The 23,131-nt window shown below is 48.8% G+C and overlaps 1 protein-coding gene across 1 annotated transcript in view; it reads right to left on the minus strand.

Annotated features, from left to right (window-relative positions):
- Window positions 1–703: 703 nt before the first annotated feature.
- The window catches only part of TMPRSS4 (transmembrane protease, serine 4), a 31,562-nt gene continuing 9,134 nt past the window's right edge, over window positions 704–23,131 (minus strand). The window contains exons 2-13 of the mRNA XM_023517304.1: window positions 21,485–21,635; window positions 17,283–17,396; window positions 14,467–14,619; window positions 13,502–13,631; window positions 10,694–10,795; window positions 9,726–9,766; window positions 7,149–7,308; window positions 5,990–6,156; window positions 3,427–3,525; window positions 3,074–3,216; window positions 1,595–1,744; window positions 704–727 (exon numbers count right to left, since the gene is read on the minus strand). Coding sequence (XP_023373072.1) covers window positions 704–727; window positions 1,595–1,744; window positions 3,074–3,216; window positions 3,427–3,525; window positions 5,990–6,156; window positions 7,149–7,308; window positions 9,726–9,766; window positions 10,694–10,795; window positions 13,502–13,631; window positions 14,467–14,619; window positions 17,283–17,396; window positions 21,485–21,635 — 1,434 coding nt within the window. The remainder of the gene's footprint in view (window positions 728–1,594; window positions 1,745–3,073; window positions 3,217–3,426; window positions 3,526–5,989; window positions 6,157–7,148; window positions 7,309–9,725; window positions 9,767–10,693; window positions 10,796–13,501; window positions 13,632–14,466; window positions 14,620–17,282; window positions 17,397–21,484; window positions 21,636–23,131) is intronic.

Consider the following 23,131-nt stretch of genomic DNA (forward strand, 5'->3'; position numbering starts at 1 on the left):
AAGTGCTGGGATTATAGGATATGTGCCATGGTACCCAGCCAATTTTTATTTCTAAGACCTCTATGTGATTTTATTCTAAGTCTGCCTGTCATTTTTGCTTGATTATCAAAATACCCATTTTTAACAGAAAATAACAAGTGCTGGTGAGGAGGTAGAGACATAGGAACTCTTGGGTCTCCACATCTCCTTTTTTCTCTTGCCTCTCTTTCGAGAAACAGTTGTCTCCCTTGGACGTTTTTCTCCCCAGGATAAAGAATAAAGGTTCAATGGTCCTAGCTCAGTTCTTATCAAGCAGCCCAGCCAGCCCATGCCAAAGATTTCACATACCTGTTTAATAATATTGGCCATAGAGGTAATAATCATAACAACAGTAGGTAGCACTAGTGGTGCCAACAGTGGGACAGAGCATTTTACATTACAATAAGTTTCTTACTCCAGTGGGCTCGGGGATGGGTGGAGGAGGAGAGGGCTGGCTCAGACCCTTTCCTCCTCCACTCTAGCCCTTGGTGATCTGGGCTCTCATAGGAGTGGGAAAGTTCCTTCTCGGCTTAGCAATGCCTTTGAAATCTCAGCCCAGGCTCGTTCAGTGGACTGTGTCTCTCCCTGGAATGCTGGGAGCACCAAAGGATGACTGACCCAATGCTAGTGACTTCCTTCTGGGTGCCTCTGGGCTGTGGGGATCTCTTACAGGAATGGAGGCCCTTTACTGCTCCAAGGAATGCTGGGGCTGTGAGCGCAGAGGTGTGCCCAAGGGGGCTGTTGCTCCGTGTCTGACTTCGGGGACCCCTAGGTGGGCAGGGCACAGGGGAAGCAGCTCCCAGCACTGCAGAGGGGCGGCAGCATTATAGCTCAGCCTAGAATAAAAGAGACCGAGGAAGAGAAAGTCAGATAATGTTAAGCTGGGCAAAGTGGTGACATGTGCAAAATTAATCTTCCTTTTCTGAAGCTCTTTGTTTCTTTTCCTACCCTTTAAGGGTAATCTCATAAGGAAATCTCATAAGCCTTTCATCCTTTTCCTTATCTGAATCTTCCTTTGGTTTTTTTTTTTTTTGAGACGGAGTCTCACTATGTTGCCCTTGGTAGAGTGCTGTGGCGTCACAGCTCACAGCAACCTCAAACTCTTGGGCTCACACAATTCTCTTGCCTCAGCCCCCCAAGTAGCTGGGACTACAGGTGCCCACCACAATGCCTGGCCATTTTTTTGTTGCAGTTGTCATTGTTGTTTAGCTGGCCTGGGCCGGGTTCAAACCTGCTAACCTGCGTGTATGTGGCTGGCGCCCTACCCACTGAGCTATAGGCACCACCCTGAATCTTGTCTGTAGGAGGGATCTGTTAGTCTCATTCTGCCATAAAATAGAGACTTGAAAAAGCGGGGTGTATTCTATACCCAAAAGTATTTGCATTTAACAGTCATGTCTGATGTGAGGAATTTCGGCCTGAATTGCGGAATCCTAGGCTGTTACTTCCTAAGATGGAAAATCATTTGGGTTGGAAAGGGTTGTCAGAGCCATTTAGATCGAACCTAAGGATGATTTGGTACCCCCAGGGTGGAGGAAGGGAGGGGGAGTACAGTGGCTAGAGCCCACCTGCTTACCTTCCGGACACTGTAGATCCAGTTGAGATAGGCTGCAACTTTGGTGTATACTCCTGGGGTGCTTGGGCCCCCACAGCCGTAGCCCCAGCTAACAATGCCCACCACCTCCCACTGGGTAGATCGGTACATCAGGGGCCCACCGCTGTCACCCTGTGAAAGGTCAGAATAGGGGCTGCTGGGAGAGCAGGCCAGGGGCTGGGCTTTCCTTCCTCCCTCCCTGAACTGGCCCACCTGCTTCCCTGCGCTCCCCAGCACCCTGGAATGTTCTTCCTTCTGGGGCAGAAGGGTCTCGCTGGGGTCAAGGAAGTGGTGGGAGTGCTGTTAGCTCTCTCCCAAAGACTCAGAACCCCCATTAGCAGCAGAGTGAAGGCTCTGAGAGGTGCAGTAAGGAAGCCTGGTTCTCTTTGTTTAACCTAGTAGTCCCCACATTTATTTAGCCACTTACGGAGTGCCTATTTTGTGCCAGGTACTATTCTAAGCAATTGGGACTCAATTATTAAAAAAAACGAAAACACCCACAAAGACTCCCTGCCCTCAGGAAGCTTAGAATCAAGTGGCATGAGGAAAGACAGTAAAACAAGCAATAAGGAAAAAAAGAAAAAGTCAGATCATGAAAAGTACACTCATTTGGGAGTCCTTACTGGCTTCTGTAGCCCCTGGGGCTGCCTCCCCCTGAACCCAGTAGCACTGTAGGCATCTCACCACCGCCAGTGTGAGCTCCCTGAGGACAGATCTGCCATGTCCCAATGTTTGGGGCACACAAGAGATGACTAAGAGATACTTCTTACATGAAGGAACTTAGTGACTTAAAATGGGGGTGAGAATAGGGTGAGGGATTTTAACAAAAATGGCTCAGGAGACTCTGGCTGTGTCGGGATGTGAGAATACACAGGGTTTGCTAAACTGTCTGGCAGTGAGGGTGGGGTAGGGGACACGCACCAGTGCCCATCCAGATGAGGTAGCTTTTTATAAGTGCAGTTCAACAGCTTGGGGACAGTCACAGACAAAACAGACTTGGGAGTTCCATCTTTCAAGGGGCCTATAGTCCCACAGATCATAGAAGTGGGTGAGGAGGGTGAGTAATGTCATTTTCGTTGGAATTTGGAATCATTTTACTTGTTTGTATCCATCCATCCTTTTTTTTTTTTTTTTTTTTTACAAAGAGATGAGGTCTTGGTCTGTCCCCCAGGCTGGAGTGCAGTGGCACAATCATAGCTTAATGTAACCTTGAACTCCTGAGGCAAGCAATCCTCCCACCTCAGTCTCCTGGATAGCTGGGATTACAGGCTCCCATCCATTCTGATATCCCTATCTGACTATTCTTTCCTTCCCTCCCTCTTTTTCTCTCTCCCATCATGACACGTGGAGTGCCCGCCATATGCAAGGCTTCACATGAGGCATTCAGCCTCTGGGTCTTCTCATCTCTCGAGGACCTACATCTCTATCCACAGAATTTCTCAGGATCCTTGGAGGTCTCACCTGGCAGGCATCCACGCGCCCTTCCGGGATGCCTGCACATATCATCTTCTCCATGACCTCCCCCTGGTAGGCATCATCTGCATTGCACTGTCTTCTGTCAATGAACTGGACTGACGCCTGCATCAGAACGTCAGACATCTTCCCTGGAAGGTTAAAAACACACTGAGATTCCCATTCTTGCCTTCTGATGCCCCAGCTTATCAAGTCACTTTGCTTTTGTGCCTGGCACCTTGGTGCTTGGTCCTCCAGGGAGGAGGATTTTTCTATAGGATGGTCCTCCTACTCATACTTCTGGGAGTTGCTCCTGCAAATAAGAACCTCTCTTGCCCTGTGGTTCTGAGCCCACAACTTACCTCCATTCTGTTCTGTTAAGCCCCAACCGATGACCCAGAGTGGGGTGGCCGAAGTGAACTCCTCATTGAAGAAGGGCAGGCAGATGGGCCTGATTCTGTCTGCCAGGAGCAGAGAAGAAGGGGGAGACCCTGTATTATTTTCTCTATTTTATGATTTTTTTTTTTTTTAGTCGCTTCATCCTCTGTTGATTTATTTAGCTGGTTAACTCTTGGCTCCCAGGAATCTCTGCTGCTGGGAATTTTTCTTTTGTCTTTTTTTAAACCTTACTCAAATTAATATGAGGGTACAATTTTTATGTTACATTGTTCCCACTTGCTGGGTAAAGTTCTCTTTGTAGAAGAGCCCCTCACCTAGGGGGCGTATTATACACCCTCACAATGTACCATTAGGTGTGATCTCACCTCATGTCCTCCTTCCTTCTCTCAAAGGACCTCTCCCTTCCCTCCTCCCACTTCCCACTACCCCTGACCTGGACTATATTGTGTTTTATTGTTCTTACGAACATGTTTTTATATTGATTTCATATTAGACTGGAGTACATTGAATATTTATTTTTTTCATTCTTGCTATACAGGAACACTTCTACACTGCTGGTGGGATTGCAAACTAATACAGCCTTTTTGGAGAGAAGTATGGAGAATCCTCAGAGATCTAAAAGTAGATCTTCCATTTGACCCTGTAATCCCATTACTAGGTATATATCTAGAAGAATAAAAATAATTTTACCACACAGACATTTGCCCTGGAATATTTCTTGTGGCTTAATTTATAATTGCCAAGCTGTGGGAGCAACCTAAGTGCCCATCAACCCATGAATGGATCAACAAACCATGGTATATGTATACCGTGGAATATTATTCAGCCATCAAAAAGATGGAGACTTTATATCTTTTACATTTACCTGGATGGAGTTGAAATACATTCTTCTATTTTATCATTTTTATGATCATGGGGCTCTTGCTGGTCTGGGAGAGACTAGGTTAGCTAATCTCTACAGAGAGTAAACAACTTGCCTGTGGGCGTGCCTTTAATACAGAAAACAACCAATCCGAGTGCACCTCCTCACCCACCTCCTTTATCTAATTCTCACACATCAAGTCAACATTTTCTTGCCTTAAATCACTCCAGGGCCAGGTACCAGACAATGGGAAACCTCTGTAGCCCAGAGAATTGCTCATGCTCTCCAGTCCCACCCTTGCTCAAACTTGACTGCCTTGCCTTGTCCAGAGCTTCCTGTGGAAACCACAGCCATGACCCTGAGTCATGCTTTCCCCTCATGCCTTCTGCCTCCTGACTGTCCCGGGTGATTCCCTATGTGGTTACCTCTCTTTCCCTCAGGAATTATAAATAATAAACTCTTCTTTCAAAATTCATAATTCATCATCTTACGCCCCCTGATTAAAACAAATCTTGAAACAGACTTGGGGTTCAGGAGAGCCTGGCAGATGAGCCTTCTGAAAGGGTTCAGACCAGGATTTCTTTCTTTCTTTCTTTCTTTTTTGTAGTTTTTGGCGGGGCTGGGTTTGAACCCACCACCTCCGATATAAGGGGCTGGTGCCCTACTCCTTTGAGCCACAGGCGCCGCCATCTTTCTTTTCTTTTCTTTTTTTTTTTTTGAGACAGTCTCAGTAGAGTGCTGTGGCATCACAGCTCATAGCAAACTCAAACTCTTGGGCTTAAGTGATTCTCTTGCCTCAGCCTCCTGAGTAGCTGGGACTATAGGTGCCCGCCACAAGGCCTGGCTATTTTTTTGTTGCAGTTGTCGTTGTTTAGCAGGCCCAGGCTGGGCTCAATCCCTCCACCTTTGGTGTATGTGGCTGGCACCCTACTCACTGAGCTACGGGTGCTGAGCCACACACCAGGGTTTCTATAATACTTGTTCTGTGAGATGCTAGTAGAAGTGACAGGAAAAAGGATTCTATGGCTAAATAGTTTTTAAAATGTGGGTTAAATACAGTCAAACAGTTTCTTTTAAATAACTTCTCATACCTTTAATAAATGAATGTGCTCCAAGAAGGGGCCTTCCTATGAAAATGTTCCCTAAACGTATTTGATGATGGAACCCTCTCTTTCCCAAGGGACCAGTGTCCTCTGGAAACCACAGCTGGAAGTGCTGACTGAAATACTATTCGGTGTAAGCACGGGGCATCTGATAGCTGTTCAAAGATTCTGTGGGTGGCCTTAGAGGTAACGAGTTCTCTTCCCCAGGAGGAGAACAGACAGTGGTACAATGACCCTTCGGCACAGATACTGTGCAGACTCTTGGGCACTGGTCATGGGTGGGAAAGGAACTGGATGATCTTTTTCAAAGGTCCCTTGCAACCCCAAGATTGGCTGGATCTATGATTCCCACTTGAGAGGTTCCAAATGGAGAAAATAGACCTTGGAAGGATCTACCACAGGGGACGGGGTGGAGGGTTATCTGATGGCAGCAGCGATCAGAAACAAGAGGAGAGATGATGTGCTAAGGCCGCCCAGTGAGCTAATGGCAGAGTGTGAGTGAAACCTGACATAAGGGGCTCAGGTGGCCCTCTGCCTGTCACCCCAGGTACCACCTCTCACCTGAGAATATGAGTGGGGATTGCAGCTTTATAAGAGCAATGTCCTTCTCTTTGGGGTATATGGGGTTGAGCTCAATGACGACGATCTTGGCCACAGGCAGGGTTAGGAAGTTGCCCGCTTTGTTCGAGCCAACCCTCACCTTCCAGTTGGGCACATCGAGATACTTCCTGGGGGGGCAGAGAGAGCTGAGGTCAGGCCCGAGCCAAGCATGTCAAGAGGCTGTGCCAAAGGCTGGGTCCCCAGGGCCCTGGGATTGGGGTGCTGGGTGTTGCTCCCCAGAAGGTGTATGGTGGAGAGGAGGCAGTCTGAAGACTCACCTACCAAAAGCAAATTCTAAAAGGAGATTTGATTCTTTTTCCTCAGCGAAATGTGCCCAAGGAAACTTGAAGGGGGGCTGGGGAGGGGTCCCAGCGCTCTCTCCTCCAACCCTTTTCATTGTCTCTGTGACTCACACGGCACTTATGCTGCGGTCAGTTATGCTATAAGCTTGTTCTGTTAATGCCAGACACAGCTTAGTGTGCAGAGGTGTTTTTCCAGGAAAAGATTTATAGCAGCTTTTCAAAAAAAATGTTCAGAACCACTGGCTGAGACTGTGAACTCTTTGAAGGCAGTGATGGTCTAACGTGCTTGGGCACATATCTGGTGCTTGGTACCCAAGTGGGTACTCAGATGGTGAATGAATGAATGAAAAGAAGTGAGACTTCCTATGAGTGGCCCTTCCTAGAGGTCTGGCCAGGTCTCTCTCTGCTGGAGAGAGTATCGAAAGGGAATCGATACTTCTTAATTTTTTTTTTTTTTTTAGTTTCTGGACATAATGAATAAGTGGCTGAGACTCTAGACCCTGGAACAACTTCCTGGAAGACAGGTGAAAACAGAGTGAGGACTCTAAGCAGAAGGGTGGAGTTAACCATGGGGGGTGGGAGGGCAGGAGAGGACACTGGTATCTGATGGCTTCCCGCTAGGAGGGGTCAAGCTTGCTGCCCAGCAACCTCTGCTAATATCCTCGGTTCCTAACAAAGGGCATCACAGCCCGTGTCTCACTGGGGTGCCCACCCTCTGGCAATGGTCTGTAGGGGAGACAGGGTCTCAAGCTCTTTGGCTCTTCCTTGGCCCCACTCACACCCCCACCCCCTGGGCCTCCTTTCTTCCAGAGCCTTACCTGAAACAGTGGGCGGCGGTGAGGATCCAGCGGTGGTCCAGGATGCTGCCTCCACAGATGTGCTGCTTATTGTACTGGAGGCTGACCTGCCAAGGCCAAGAATCGGGAGAGGCCTGGGACCCGCCCACCACCCGAGGACTCTTCAGGCTCTCCCCACAGGCTGCACTCCACGTTGGTCAGAAGGAGGAAGAAAGCAGGAAATTAATCAACCTGTACAGGGGGATGGGGCGGCCTCCCCTTGGGGTCCAGCATCCACCCTGAGCACACACCTACAACTGGGGAGGAAGGGTGGAGGAGAACCCAGCCACTCCTGAATTGTTCACGGGGGGATATTGAGTGTCCTAGACCACAAGCTTTCCCTGAATCTTCCTCTCCTTTTTTCTTTCTGGCTTTGGATGTGTTTAGGAGTTTAGACTGTGCACATGGGCGTGCCCATTGTGCTGGGAATTGATGACCTTCTAACCAAACAGTGATGCAAAATTATAAAAGCCCTGCCCAGGTGGAGTGTCCCTAGTTGCCTCTGCTAAGCAAGAGATGCCTACAAGCTGCTTTGGGACCTGGAAGTGGAAGAAAAGTGCCAGAAACCGAATCTTTCCATCCCAATCTCCTCCTCCTGCAAGTCTCTTCCACCTGCTAAGCGGGGGTCTTCCAATCTGACATCCCGCTGACCCGGCTTTCCCATCCTGGAAACACGAGCAAGGTCTCCAAATCCCAGTCTCTGTCCCAGGCTCTGCCTCTCCAGTCCTTCTGGCAGCCACTGCCCTGGTGTCCATTCTAAGGGGGAAAGGCTGCTGCCCTTTCCTGCCTGTCCGGCGCTGTGCTTTTCAAACTTCACCTGATTTCAAACATCACTTTCTTCATTCTACCCTGTCCATCCCCTCAAGGCCCCTCAGCATCCCCCCTCGTGGGCAGGGTAGAGTTTACACGCCTCCTGTGTAAAGTTTCCATCCAGCCAAATTGATCTGCTTGCAGCTCCCTAAAAAATCACTCTGTTTTTGCTCGAGGAAGTTGCTCCTTTCTGAAATGTTATCTCTTTTCCTGTTTATCTGCCGTTAATCAATTCAACACATTCGTGCTGAGTTGCCTACAGTGTCTCCGCGCAGTGCTGGGTGCTGGGAGAGAGTGGTGGGCGAGACAGAAAGTCAGTCATGGCCCTTCCCACGCTGTGGCCTCCAGATTCGGTTCTCAGTGTTAAGTCTGGGCACCACCTCTAGGCTGTCCCACGAAGGCTGATCTAGGCTTGCCCAATCTCCAGCTGGGCCATCAGTGTACCCCCCACTGTCAAAGTTGACCAGATACCTTGTTTGGACAACTGAATATTGTTGTTTCCCCCTGCTATGAACCAGAAGAGACTTCTGGAATATCTGAAATAGATCTGGAGCTGGGGGGTTGAAAAGGGGATCCCTAATACTTCTCCTGAGCTCTGGGTTCTGGACAAGGGGTCCTTGGCAAGGCCACATCAACACTGTGCCTAGAGGTGAGTCCTGAGATGCCAAGGGATTGTCCTGTGTTGGACTTTTCACAGCTGGTCCAGGTGTTGGCCAGCTTTTCACTGAGGTTATTATGCTTAAGCCTTGTTATCTGGGTGAGACAGAGGCTCTTTAAAGGAGGACCTGTCCCTGGAGCATCTTTGTACCTCCAGGGCTACTTTATGCCACACCTGAGGTGATGGCTGCTCATTCTTCACCGACACTCACTATGTGTCAGATCCCACACAGTAGGTGTTGTGGGGATAACAAACCCCTTAACATCCAACGGGGGGGGGGCACATACACTGCTGAACTACGCAGGCAGTGACGTGACCTTCTTCCTCTTCTCTTGGGCTAACTGGCCTGGCTCAGTCCTTGCCCATGTTGCTGGTAGGAGCAGCCCAGGCCACAGTGTTGGTTTTCCCTTTCTTCTCTGTTAGAGCTAGAAGGGACCCCTGAGATCCTCATTGGGCAGTTGGACCAAAGAGCTTGTTAGGAAAATTCACCAGACCTCAGAGAGGTCAGGGGAATCACTCAAGGTCACACTAGATGTGAACGTGACAGGGGCCCAGGTCTCTCTGCAGCATGGCAACTGTGATGGCCACTCAGTTGGGGACTTCCCACAGGTTGTCACGCCTCTCTCTTTCACTCGGTTGAGGATAATGATCAGTTCTTTTACTTCTCTGGCATTTTCTACTTCCACTGGCATGTGACAGAGTGAGACGTATTCTAACGGTTTAGTGAAATTTGCTCAGGGGAATGTGGATAATCTGATCTCGGTTACCTGAGCTGATTGTGACAAAGGAGGTTATGTGTGCCCTGATTAGGGGTGGGAAGGATGGGAGGCCCAGTCCCCCCTTTTCAGTTTCCCCAGTCTCCCTCTCAGGTCTCTGCATGGGTCACAGGGCTGCGTGCAGATGGGTGACGGGAGTTCTTAACGTCAACCATGAGATGGAGCACTGACCCACAAGCTCGAGGGCTGAAGTACTAAGGTTGGGCCAAAACAGAGTGAAATTTGGAGGCTGAGATGTAGGAAAAAGGATGAAGGCCTTCCTTTCTGCACTTTGCTGGCCCGGGCCCCAAACCCTCCGAGACGGGGCATACTCACCAAGGCAGTTCAGGGAAACCAGGGAGCCCGAGAGACAGGGTCTGGAAGAGACAAAAAGGGGCCTGTAGTTTCAGTTTCTCTCTTGGCGGGGAGGCAGTGACTTGGGCCTTCTAGTGTTGGTGATTGAAGTCCCCTCCCAATACCTGGAAAATCTAGAACCTGCACAATAGGGACATAGAAACAGCATTTGTACTTTAATTCGATTTGAGTCATCCCCCTCAGTGCTGAGCACGAAGCCTGCCTCCAAGCCTAACCTGGCCTCCTGGCAGCCCGAGAGGGAAGAGAGCCGAGCCAGGAACAGAATCTGCTGCGCTGACGACTTTCCAAACGCAAGAAGGATCTTGATGGGATTCCAGGCTAATGATCATTCTGCTACCAAGCCTGTCCTTCTCAAGATTTATTCTTTGGTGAATAAGCAGCTCTCAGCAACATCCTTGAATGCTAAGAAGCCAGCATCTTCCCTGAGCCACTTGACTGTAGGGTGACAGATTTCATCTAGGGACTATGCTCCAGCAGGGTGGTGAGGCACAGGAATAGGCCATCAGCGGGGCCCTGGGGGCTCTTCCCTGGAGCACTGGGCAGATAGAGAGGTTTTACTCTGGCCTGGGTAAGTGGTGGGGAAGGACAGGTGACCTTGGGAAATTTATTAGGAAACCTAAGGTGGTAGCAAAACAATTTGGTTTTACTATTCAGATGAATGGACAGGTCACTTTCTCTCTCTCTCTGCCTTTGAGTAGGGCAGCATACTTTGCCCAGCTCTCCATTGTATTAAAAAAAACCAAAAAAACCGATCAGAAATCTGATTCTATGGCTCTTGGCATTCCATGATCTGCCTCACTAGGAGTTCTTCTTGTTGTCTGGCCTACATTCCCCTTGCTGGCAGTCTGCTCCGGGTGAGCTGGCTGCACCCCTAAGAGCAGCCTCCATGCGCTAGCCTGCTGTAGGCCAGGCGGTGTCTTCTCACTTACCTACTCGTGTTCAGCACCCGAAGCTGCTGGGTCTTCTCCGTGACTAGAACAACATCCAGTTCCTGGTCTGGGTCCATCCTCACATCCTTGAAGACAGGCTTACTGCTCATATCAGGAGGGAGAGAGAATTGTGAGCTGGGGCTGGAGGTTAGAACAAGATGGTAGGAACAGTCCCTACTCCTAGGAGAGAGAATGGTGGAGAACATCCGGTGGAAAGTAGCAAGGGAGTAGAGGTGGTCTTGGCCAGTGAGGGTGGGGCCTGTTTTGTTATACAGTAAGGAACATTCTCTCGGCATCCCAGGACTCACCCCTAGGCACAGCATTGACATGGCCTTGCAGGGACTCCTTGTCCAGAACCCAGAGCTCAGGAGAAAGGTTAGGGATCCCCTTTCCAACCCCCCAGCTCTAGACCTATTTCAAATGTTCCAGAAGTCTCTTCTGGTTCATAGCAAGGGGAAACAAAGAGGTCTAGGGGCCTGGGTTAGCTCCTTTGTCACCTTGGAGGAAATTGGAATATGAATATTCGGTTGTGCAACCAAGGTATCTGGTTGACTTTGATAGTGGGGGTACATTGATGGCCCAGTTGGAGATTGGGCAAGCCTGGATCGGTCTTTGTAGGAACCAGAGAAACATTCCCCTCACTTGGACCACCCTTCCTCTTTCTCTGCTCATCTATGCTCGCCTCCTTTCAAAGTTTGGGTTTATGTCTTCCCTCCTCCAGCAAGACTTAGCTTATTAATCCCATCCCTCTGACTATTCCTTTACTAAATCTGTCTCTTCCAAATCTGTTCATTCTTCCCCAATAGTGCTAATATGTGCCAGTATGCGCTCTGCATGGAGGGTTGGGCCAATTCCACGAGACTGGCTGAATGGCACGTTCTTGGGCAGGAACGCAGGCACTACCTGTGTGGACCCAGGTCTTCAACCTGGGAGGAGCACAGTCTGTTATAAGAGCTCTCAACACATAGGTTCTTGTCCCAGCTCTGACATTAGTTTGAATAGTGACATTGAGCAGGTCCTGTTCCTTCTCTGGGTCTCTTGAAGCCTCAGTTTCCTCCTCTGTGAAATGATGGGTAGAGTGGATGACCCCTAGGGTTTATCCCTCCTTAAATTGCTCATGGTTTTAGGGCTCTAGAAGAAGAATGGCCTCCAGGAGGTGGAGGAAAGAAAGCAGAGAAACCTGAGACCCAGATGAGGGATGTGTTGGAAGCAGACGTTCCCAGGAATGTTAACCCCGGCTCACCAATTACCTCCTCATAAATGATTCTGATGAGCTTTGATTTTGTTCAGCCAGGTGGTTTGGTGCTTTAGTGAGCTCCGGAAGGACAGAAATTCTGGGAGCCTATTACATTAAGAACTCCTGGAGACACCCAGATTTCACAGTCAAGCCTCAGCCTGCTGTGCTAGGTATGGCTGACGATGACACAGCAGTTGACTGGACTACAGTAGGAAGGAAGGGCAGCCTGCAACAAGGCTGGGTTGGGCCACTGCAGAAGGGAGCAGCAGGTGTGGGGGGATGAGGTAGGGAGGTGGGGTGGAGAGCATGCCTCCTCCACTTTTTGAAATGAAAGTGGCAGGGTTGCACCCCCTGGAGGAGAAACAGCAGCAGAAGCCAGATAAGCAGAACTGAGAGAGGAAATAGGTCCGATTGATTTGCAATGACTGCCCGGAGCATTTATTGAAAAAGGACCTTGAGGCTGTGTTAGAGATCAGGGAGAGGGGTCTGTGATTGATTAGTGATGGCTGCCTAGTTATTATGGGTCCAGTTTCTTAGAATCCTGAGGAAGTCTGGGGCCCGCCAGATCCCACTCTGCAGCTGCACACGTGGGTTATTTACCACTCAGTTAGGCTTTCTGAGTGACCAACTGTCTCATCTCCCTTTCCTTTAGAGATAAAGTTCCATGAGAGGAGAGAATTACCCAACCCAGAGAAAGAGATTCTAGAACCCCTGATGCCTGGGAATTAGGGGTCTTAGACATACATTCCAGCCCCCTACCTCCCAGCAACGATCTGAGAATGTTATTCATCTTCTCTGAGTCTATTTATAAAAGCAGTATGATAACTACCTTTTGGGTTTTCTGTCAAGATCAAATGAATATAAATATCCATAATGCTAATTACTCTTATTCTAACTCTATACCTTTTCCTTCCCTCCAGACTTGGAGCTGTGTTTGAAATCTGCTGAGAGAGCTGAGCTTGCTGATGATGAGGCCCTAATGAAATCAGCCTCGCTTAAACTAAATTGTAACCGATGGAACGTTCAGTAAGTAAATCAGGCTTTTGTATTACTGCGCAGGGACAATTGCAAAGTCAGGATGAACAAGTGAGGATTGAGGACAAGGGTAAGCTGGTACTGTGTGTGTGTTGGAGGTGACCTCAGATCTTCTCTCATCGGCATAATCACCCTTTGAGAATGGCATTACTTTCCCTAATTAACTTTTGTTCTTTTTAGAGATAGGTTCTAGCTCTACTGTTCCAGCTGGAGTGCAGTGACATGATCATAGTTCACAGCAGCCTCAAACTCCTAGGCTCCAGCCATCCTCCTGCCCCAGCCTCCCGAGTAGCTGGGACTGTGGGTGCCCACCACTACACTCGGCTCCCCGAATGACTCCTGAGGAAATTGAGGCTGAGGAAATTTCACTTCATGTTGCTTGTAAGTGAAAGCACTGGGATGGAAAATTTCTGCCTGGCACCAATGCCTGTATTTACAGGAAAGGAGGAGGAGGGTATGTAGGAAAGAAGGAAGAGGAAGGGAGAAAGGCGGTCACAGGGGTGACGTGACAGCCTCCAGAGGCTTGGGCTGGGTACCTGCTATAGCCCATCTGCCTACAGGCTGTCTTGGCCATAGCCTCTGTGAACTGGTCGAAACAAGCAGAGTACCACTTCTTTGTGTCCTGGTCCAGCACCTGCAGGGTGGATTGGTCCTTGGAGAGGCGAACTAGAAGGAAAAAGACCTGGGTCAGCTGGAGGGTGAGACCTACCTGGCCCATCCCGCTCAGAACACATCGTAAGCCCAGTTCCAGCTTCCCCAACCCAAAACTGAGGGCATCACAGAACACCACCACTTTCTCTGGTGATAAAGGACACGGTCACGCTACCTTCGGTCCATGCAATTTGCCCTGCCTGGAGAAACTTCTCAGAGAGGGACCTTGGTCCCTTCTCCATGTAAAGTAGAGGGGCAGGGGCATGAGAAGTCCCACTGACAGGAGATGGCAGGAACCTATAGGCATCAGACTTCTGATAAGGAAGAGCAAATTCCTGCCCCTTGAAAGCCCCTCACCCATCTCCTGGACTATTTTTTTTCTCTTCAGAACCCAAGTACCAGGTGGATCAAGCTAGGCTAGTCCTGTCCAAGCAAGAACATGGATTTTTATATAAGCTCAAAACATCTTATATTCTCTGCAAGACCCAGCTTGATCCCGTTACATGGCATGCTACAATAAACACCAATGGATAGAAGGATGGATAGCTGCTTGGTCCCTCTTGTAGTCTCCTTGGGACAATAGATTTCATAGAAAGGAGGAACTCCCCAAGATCATCTGAGTTAGCCATCTGCCTCAAACCCACCCAGGTGAAGCAGGGATGGGGCAACTTAGTTACACCTTGCTTGCTTTGTGTTAAGGACTGGGATCTAAGGGTAGACCAGGCATGGTCTTATACAACAGGGTTGGAAACTGACAGATAGTTGGCAGGTGCTACACAGTGCACCACAGGGGGTCCAAGTGGACTTCCTGCTGTGCCCATTTCTCTTGTCCCTCGGCCCCTGGACTCACCAGACACTTTAGGCCCTTCGGGCATGTTCTTGACACAGTGTTCCTCATCCTCCCCCGAGGCACAGTCCGGCTCCCCGTTACACAGATTCCTCCTTGGGATGTAGTGGAGGGGCTGCCCACAGAAGAAGTAATGTTTCTCCAGAATCTGCTTGACTGGAAGGCAAGTACAGGGAGGGGGCAGAGAGGGCTGAGGTTCCAGCAGGCAGCCTGGGGCAGGGAGAGGCTATGCTTTCCTAAAGACAATGTTGGGCTTGGAGGCAGGCAGGTGTCTCCAGGCCCTGTTGTGCCACTCCGCAGTAGCGACCTGGTCTTGAGCCTCAGCACTCACTTTATCTCAGTAAAGTGGAGATAATAATGCCGGCCCATGCCTATAAGATGGGCGAGGAATCAAGGGAGATAATGTATGTGGGAGAAATTTATAAACAGACCCTACTGGCCTTATATCCCAGGTGCTGGCCAGTGCTCTCTGGTAATAGGAGCAGAGACAGAATAGGGGACTTGGAATCCAAAGACCCAGTTCTGAGTCCTGGCTGTGCTACCAACTGTGCAACTTTAAACCAATCAGTTCTCCTTACCAGTCCTCAGTTTCCTCATCTGTACAATGGGATGGTAACACCTACCTGGCAGGGTTGTTGAGAACATGTAGTGAGTTGTGAAAGCGTCTTATAGGTATCAAGTGCTGTGCTAGAGTTGAGTGCTTTTATCTGCACCCAACTCTAGACCCATTAAGAGCTGGTGTTTCGTTTTGTTTTGTTTTTTTGTCCTCTATCTTTAGATTCTGCCAGCTGCCTTCAAATTCTGTAGCTTCTTTGGCATCCCGGGGTGATAGAATGCAGTCAGTATTTTTAACCCCTCCAAGAAGAAATATTTTAAAACTTCTCCTCAGTGAAAACTCACAGCCGAACACCCCTGGCAGGAAGGAACTGCTCCCTCCTAACTGAACTCTCTGGGCCAGATGTTCCTTTTGCTAGTCCAGCATCACTCCTGGTTGGTCCTAAGAGTGGTGGCCCTTGTCACTGTGTCAAGACATTTCCACACATTTCTTCATGTAATCCTGATAATAGCTTTAGGAGACAGATGTCATTGTTAACTCATTTTACAAATGGCAAAACTGAGAAATAGAGTCAGGGTTTATTTCTCAAGGCTGTATGATGCTTATATGGGACAGCCGGGATCTGTCTAAAGATAAGGAGCTCAAGATATCACCTGCTGGTCCCCACGTTCCTGGTTTGAGTGAAGCAAGGAAGAAGAAGATCAGATATTACCTCGATGTTTGATTTTGGTTCGTGATCAGGTGGTAGGGTAAGGCAGAGTCACCCCATCCTCCTAGGCCAAAGCTAGGACACAATGTCACCAGTTGAGATCCCCAAAGCCAAAAAGTTAAGAGAGCCTAGTCCAGGATGGAGGATTGGGTTACCACCTCTGACTCAAGAATCTGGTGCAGGGCTTCCTGGGACAGGGAGTGCCCAGCTCTAAATTATGCTTTGGTGTCTGCCTGGCTTTCCCTGATGAACTTGACCCCATCTCTCCCCATTGTGGCAGGGCATATACTCAAAGAAAGCAAGCTCACTTTAATATTAGCCTGAATAAAACAGTATGGCTAGTCTGCTGCTGTTGGTACAAAATCACCGTCATGTTGGGCAAGCCAAGGTCAAGAAGCAATGCATTGGGGTTACCTGCGGGGCATGGGGGTCCTGTCCCAGCTCTGTCCCTGACTGCCACACCTCCTCCCTGAGCCTCAGTGCTTGTGTAGAATGGATCAGATGATCTCTGAGTGTCCTTCAACAAGGTAGTGGCTACTGCTGGTGGAAATACCACCACAGTTACAAGTGCAAGCTCCCGACAGCCCTGCCCCAGTTAGTAAACGCACGTCCTAGGTCACATCTCTACGTGGAGCCTCATGACACACTCTTTTGCAAAACTTAGTTTTTGCCCAGATTCTTTACATCCCTTTTCTCATTAATGCTCATGACACTGCTCTGAGGGAGGCAGGATATTTTACAGGTGAGGACACTGAGGTTAAGAGAGATGCAAAGACTTATTCAAGGTTACCCAGCAGCAAGCAGCAGAGTCAGGATCCCCATCCCAGGTGTCTGGATTCCTAGTCTGTGCCCTACTCCCTGCCGTGAAGGCTGTGGTCAGTATCCCACTGTGACTGTGGGTTAATAAAGGCAATGACTCTATCACAGCATGCAGGAGCTCTAGGGACTCATATCACTGCTCATTCAGTCTAATCTTCTTTACCACGGATAAGGCCCTTAGGCAGAGGGCCTGCTCACAATCACACAGGTCTCAGGCACTGGCCATGATGAAGACTGGGCTGAAGGGGGGGAAGGGTGAGTCTGCCTGGGTGGTCTTCCCTGATGACTCCTCTTTCTCCCTGCTCAGAGCAGAAATGCCCCCTGTTCCTTCAGCTAGTGGGGCTGCTCAGATCCATTTAGCTGTCAATCTGCAGAAGAGGGAAGGAGGAGGCAGGGGGCGTGGTCGCCCTGCACATTGCCTGCGTGGGTTCGTAACATATGCCACTGTGCTCATCTGGGACAGAAGCCACCTGGGATAGATGGGGGCTGAGTTCATCTTCCTCTTTCACTCTTAGAAGAAAGCTCCCTTCAAAGCAGGGGGTGGATACGTGCGGATATATGTTTTTTTCTGCAAAGCTTCATGCCTATGACTGCGGGGTAGGAAGGTGGAAGGTGTGGGCAGGGCTTGCCACTCACTGGGAGGATAAGTGTAAGGGTGGGGGCTGCTCAGGGGGCGAGGGTGGGGGGCCTGGCATCTACTTAGGGGATTAAAGTTGGATAGGAGCTGTCACTTACTGACGATAGCCACAGTGATGATGGTTGCCAGGCCCACCACTGCTGCGATGATGGGGATCCCCACCTTTTTGAAGGTCTCGAGAGCGCTACCAGGTTTATTCAGGGAAGCATCATCTGCGTGGAGATGAGAGGCAGGGGAAGGGCAGGCAGTCAGACCTTGGAGAAACCCCTGCCGCAGCCCGCAGCCTCCCACAGCCCGCAGCCTCCCACCCTCTGGCCTATGGCAGCAATGCCTTGGGGACAGTTTTGGTTAATAGTGGGGGAGGGGTGCATTCTTGTCTCTCACTTACCTAGGCTCACCTATCTCTCATGAGCACCCTTCAACAGAGTGGCCAGCCCAGGCCACTTCCCCCTGTCCTGCCTGAGCCTGAGCTGGCATGTTTCTCTCTATCCGGTCCTGCCCCGCCCTGGAGGAGGCCTGAGCCCCTCAGGCACATACTGGGGCATGTACCCTTTCATCACTCTATCATTTAGCCCTTCCCTGACCCCTTGACTTATCTCTTGATTAAACTATCAGCTTCAGGAGGGCAGGGCCCTCCAGCGCAGGATGTGCTTTCTAGAAACTTAACTCCTTGTGAATGAATACGTCCTAAAGCCCCAACTCCATCCAGCCCAAAGAACAGCGTGTCCCCAGCGTGGTTCTTGTCTTTAAGGAGGTTACAGTCTGAGGGAGGAGGTAGACAAGGACACGGGAGCCAGTGCCCGCAGAGGGAAGCTGGTGTATGCTATAATGAGGGCACTGTTAGGAGTAAACTGGTGAGAATTTCCTCAGGAGGCAGCACCTTTTTTTTTTTTTTTTTTGAGACAGAGTCTCCTATGTTGCCCTTGGTAGAGTGCCATGGCGTCACAGCTCCCAGCAACCTCAAATTCTTGGGCTCAGCGATTCTCTTGCCCCAGCCTCCCAAGTAGTTGGGGCTACAGGCTCCCACCACAACGCCTGGCTATTTATTTTTGGATTTGTCATTGTTGTTTGGCAGGTCCGGGCCGGGTTCAAAGCCATTCCTGTTGTATGTGGCTGGTGCCCTAGCTACTGAGCTACAGGTGCCAAGCCCAGGATGCAGCACTTAAATTTAGGTAGGGGTGGGGTGCGGGGCACTGCTCCAGCTCAGGAAAGGCATGGGAGGGGGCAGCTGCCAGACTGAGCAGCCTGAACCCCAGGGGAGCAAAAGCTTGAACACCACACTGGGAGCTTAGATTTTATCCTGAAGGCAGAGAGGAGCCAATCAAAAGTTTTCCAGCAGTGGAGAGACAAGATCAAATTAATTTTAGAAAGATGACTCTTTGATCAGAGAGGGGGTGGATTAGAACAGAGTCTGGGGTTAAGGAGACCAGGTAGGCATCTATCACTGCCTGAAACAGAGGTGTCCCTTGCACATGGTTGTCCAAGGAGATGGGACCTGGGAGAGGCTTTGACAAGTTATTCTCAATGAGTTATCAGGAGTAGGTTCTCTAAAGTCCTCACTCCTTGCAGACAATAAGCTGAGCTGGTGCCATGGACACTTCTCCCCATGAAGAGCTGGGCAGGGATTACGGTGACACTTGAAAACCCTGGGAAGCAACAGGCTGCTATCCTGTCCCTCCCCTGCACATGCCCCACCTCCTGCGGCTCTTTCTTCACTGTCACCTCCTTCCTGAGCCCTTCCTTGCTCTCCCCAGATAAAAGGCACTCTGCCAACACTGCCCAGCCTCCTTCTTTGATTTCTTTTCAAAGCACTCGTGACCTCTAACATACTCGATATTTTATATATTTCACATCTTTTCTGTCTCTTCCCAGAAAACTCCATGAAACTAGGACTTTTTGTCTGTTTGTTCATGGCTGAGTCCCCAGGACTTATGACAGTGCTTGGCCCACAGCAGACATTCAGCAAATATTTGTTCAATGAACAAATGAATTGCTCTTGGCTCTGTCCTCTTAAGCACGTCCCTTCTGTCTTATGGGTCTCTCGTTATGGTGCCTTGAATGATCATGAGTCACGTGTCTGTCTCTAGTCTTTTCCTCAGCCCCACAAAATCAAGGAGTGGAGTCCTGCCATAGACTGGCGCTCAATAAATGCTGATAGTAATGAATCTGTTGGTAGTGGGAAGCTTAGGAAACAGTGTTTCCCTAACAGAGGTTTTTTTTTTTTTGCAGTTTTTGGCCGGGGCTGGGTTTGAACCCACCACCTCCGGTATATGGGGCCAGTGCCCTACTCCTTTGAGCCCCAGGCGCCGCCCACCCTAACAGAGTTTTAAGCTCAGATGCAGAGGCCAGGAAATGGGGATGTGGGCAGGAAGTATTGTTGCCTGTGAACTATTGGGTTATCAATAATGTTAGCGGCTATTGTTTTTAAAGCTCCAGCAGCTAGGGCTCAGAATTGTCCTCTTTCCTGGGTCCATGGCCATGGGGATATTTGATTCATTCATGCATGCATGATTTATTTATTGAGCACCTCCCTCTGAGGACATGAGATGGATTTGTTTCCTTAGCGAGGGAATGACCTCTAGGGAGCCCTGAGTCCCCATGTCTAGGGCCCAATGGCTCTGCCCCCTAGATGTTCTCAGGGAAGACCTGCTTCCCCCATCAGTAGGGGAAGGCAATTCATACTTAAAGTTAAGGAACAGCCTCCCTGCCTGTATGTTCCTTCCTCCAGCCTGCCCTGACCACTGCTGCTAGACAGAGCTTCCTAAAGTTTCCCTTCTTTCTGTTTCTTTCTTGCTCTAGAGCTTCCCCATAACCCCTACATGTGGATAACACTGTCCTCTAGTGCTGTCCAGCGTAATTTGGCCACACTCTCTTAGCCAAATAGACTCCCGCCGCTGGCCTCCCCAACCGCCAGCCCCGCCTAGGTAGGTTCACCCCCTGGTCCTCCAGCCACCCCTATTCGTTCATACTTCTGAGTCTGCAGAGCTTGGGTTTTTCTCTCTACCACTGACACTCTCATTGCTGCCTCCTGTTTTGTGACAGCTTATTCATCCTACAGGGCCTGACCCTGGGCACTAGCCCTGACCCATGGTCCTAACCCTGACCACATGAGATGCACTGATCTTTCCCCAGCTCCCTTTACGCCAGGCACTGGTAGCAAATTCGGCTTATTTTCTGGTTTGGTAGTTTTCAGACTCACTCAGCTGGGTAGAGAACTTGGAAGTCTGGTGTTCTCTTGGGAAACCATGGCCTATTGCTATATAAATTCCAAAGTGCAAAGTAGGCACTATTTTACTAGCCCAAGATTACTTCCTTATGACCGCTATGAACTAATGACCCAGAACCAAGAAATAAATAAGCTGTTAAAGTAAGTAGGTTCTGCTATTTTCTTATCGATCTGCTCATACTAATTCTTTCCTTGCTTATTTGTTTTATTGTCTATCAGGAGTGGATAGCAATGGTTTCAGAAAATGTAACAGAAGAAAACCCTGACATTTGGGATTACTCTATTTATTAATTTCGTTTTCTCTTATATATGGAGTAAACACTGCTATTTTCTTTTCTACCAGTGAAAATGCCTTTGTCCTGTTTGTTCCCTGGCAGCGTGGTCAGACCATAAGCTCCTTGAGGGCAGGGGCTTTAGCTATCTTATTTATTGCAAGGGCTCAGATGCACCCAGGGCCTGGCACATGGCAGGCACTTGGGGGTTTATTGAACGAACAAGAGAATGAGTAACTGAATGAATGAATTGGGAAATTATTGCTCTTGGTGTTTTAAGATTGTTGGTTTGGGGCGGTGCCTGTGGCTCAGTGGGTAGGGTGCTGGCCCCATATATAGAGGGTGGCGGGTTTGAACCCAGCCCTGGCCAAACTGCAGCGGAAAAATAGCCAGGCATTGTGGTAGGCGCCTGTAGTCCCAGCTACTCCAGAGGCTGAGGCAAAAGAATTGCCTAAGCCCAGGGGTTGGGTTGCTGTGAGCTGTGACGCCCTGGCACTCTACTGAGAGTGATAAGGTGAGACTCTGTCTTAAGAAAAAAAAAAAAAAGGAAAAAAAAAAGATTGTTGGTTCTGTTTCCCTAGAGATCAGACCTCCTGCTGGTAGAATGAATGCTGAAACTTATAGTTCCCTAATGTGTTTGTTGAATGACTGAATGAGGGAGAGATGAGGAGCTGGGTGGCAACCATAATACTTAGCACGTGGTGGTGCTGGTGAGGGCCATCCAAGACTGGCTTAGGATCTACTGCGTGGTTAGTGCAACTCAGAGGCTGAGGTGAAGCAAGAAAGCAGGACCTGTGCTTACCGGCATCTTCCGGGGCTTGATCAGTGGACTTGTTTAGGGTTTGATCACTGGCCTTGGTTGGGGGGCGTTCACTGGCAGTGCTCTCAGCTACATCACTGGCAGTCTCATCTGCTGGCTCACTGGTTAGGGGTAGTTCGCTCTCAGTATCCGCCTGTAATTGAAGGAGAAAGTGAGCTGAGCAAGTGACTCTCTTGGCTGGGGGCTAGCAGCCTAGGGAAGGTTCTTCATTCTTGCCTATATTCCCTTCTCCCTGCTAAATCTAAGGTGGGAGTCTCTGTGATATCCAAATAATTGGTTCAAAATGAGAAATTCAGTTTTGTACCTGTTTGACCTGGTTCAACGAGTTTATTAATTGTAACAATTAGTTAGCAGTTGTAGAAACAACTGGTTGCTGGGTTGGTATGTGTATTGCTGAAATCCTCAAGATAATTCTGCTCTACTGTCTGTTTTTGTTAAAAATGTATTTATTTTTACGGACATTGTATTTCTAAAAATGTGGATACTTCACAAAAATGAAGACCCAAGTGGCCAATGAGTACCTTAAAGATACTTCGTATTTCTTACCAGGCAAAATGCAAATTTGAACAGAATGAAATATCTCTTCATAAACACCAGAATAGCTAAAACTAACATAACTGAGAATATTAAGTGTTGATAAGAAGGTGGAGCAACTAGAATTCTCACACATTGTTGGTAGGACTGTAAGTTGGTACAAATACTTTTGAAAATGATTTGGCTAAATCTACCAATGCTGAACATACAGCTATTCTATGATTTTATGATCTAGCAATTCTGCTCCAGGATAAAGCCAAGAGAAATGTGTGCATTTGCCTAGCAAAACAGCTGTCTACAAATGTTCATAGTCACTTCATTCCTAATAGCTAAGCATTGGAAAAACCCAAATGACAATCCCTGGTGGACTAGATAAATAAATTGTGGTATATTCAAGTAATGGAACATATTTCAGCAATAGACAGGAGTAAACTAGCACTCAATGCAATGACCTGGATGAATTTCACAGATTCAATGAAGGAAAGAAACCAGACAGCAAATGTATACTCTATAAATGATTCCATTTATAGAGTTTGAAAGGTAAGGTTAATTTATAGTGCTAGGGATCAGAACAGTGGTTACCACTGGGGAGGCAGGGCAGTTATTGGAAAGGACACAGCAGAACTGGTGTTTTATTAGGTCAAACACATTAACTGCCGTGTGAGTTATATTTAACTCGCACTAGTTTTGAGCCTGGGGCCTCATGAAGCATATGTAACTAACATGACTAACATGACCTAATAAAGTACTGTGGCCCTAAGGACAAAAAATTTCTCTGGTGTGGCAGTCAACGTGCGAGAGACCAGTGAGTTATATATGCTTCACGAGGCCCCGGGCTTGAAACTAGCCAAGGTTAAATACAACTCACATGGTGGTTAAATGTGTTAATAATCCCTTCGAATGGGAGCAGTGCCCAAACAAGACAGCAGGGGGCCTGCTCTTGAGAACCTTGCTTTTTGAAGGGAGAGGGGAGGGTCTGGAGATGGGGAAGATGGGCCAGAAACAGATAAACTAGGAAAGATAAGAGAGTGGTGAGTGCTTTGTGGAGAGTAATGTGGGGTGAGAGGAGACAGTGCCTGGGTGGAGACTGAGAGT

This window comes from Otolemur garnettii, unplaced genomic scaffold (assembly GCF_000181295.1).
Source record: "Otolemur garnettii isolate 467f Iridium unplaced genomic scaffold, OtoGar3 scaffold00108, whole genome shotgun sequence".
Lineage (NCBI taxonomy): Eukaryota > Metazoa > Chordata > Mammalia > Primates > Galagidae > Otolemur > Otolemur garnettii.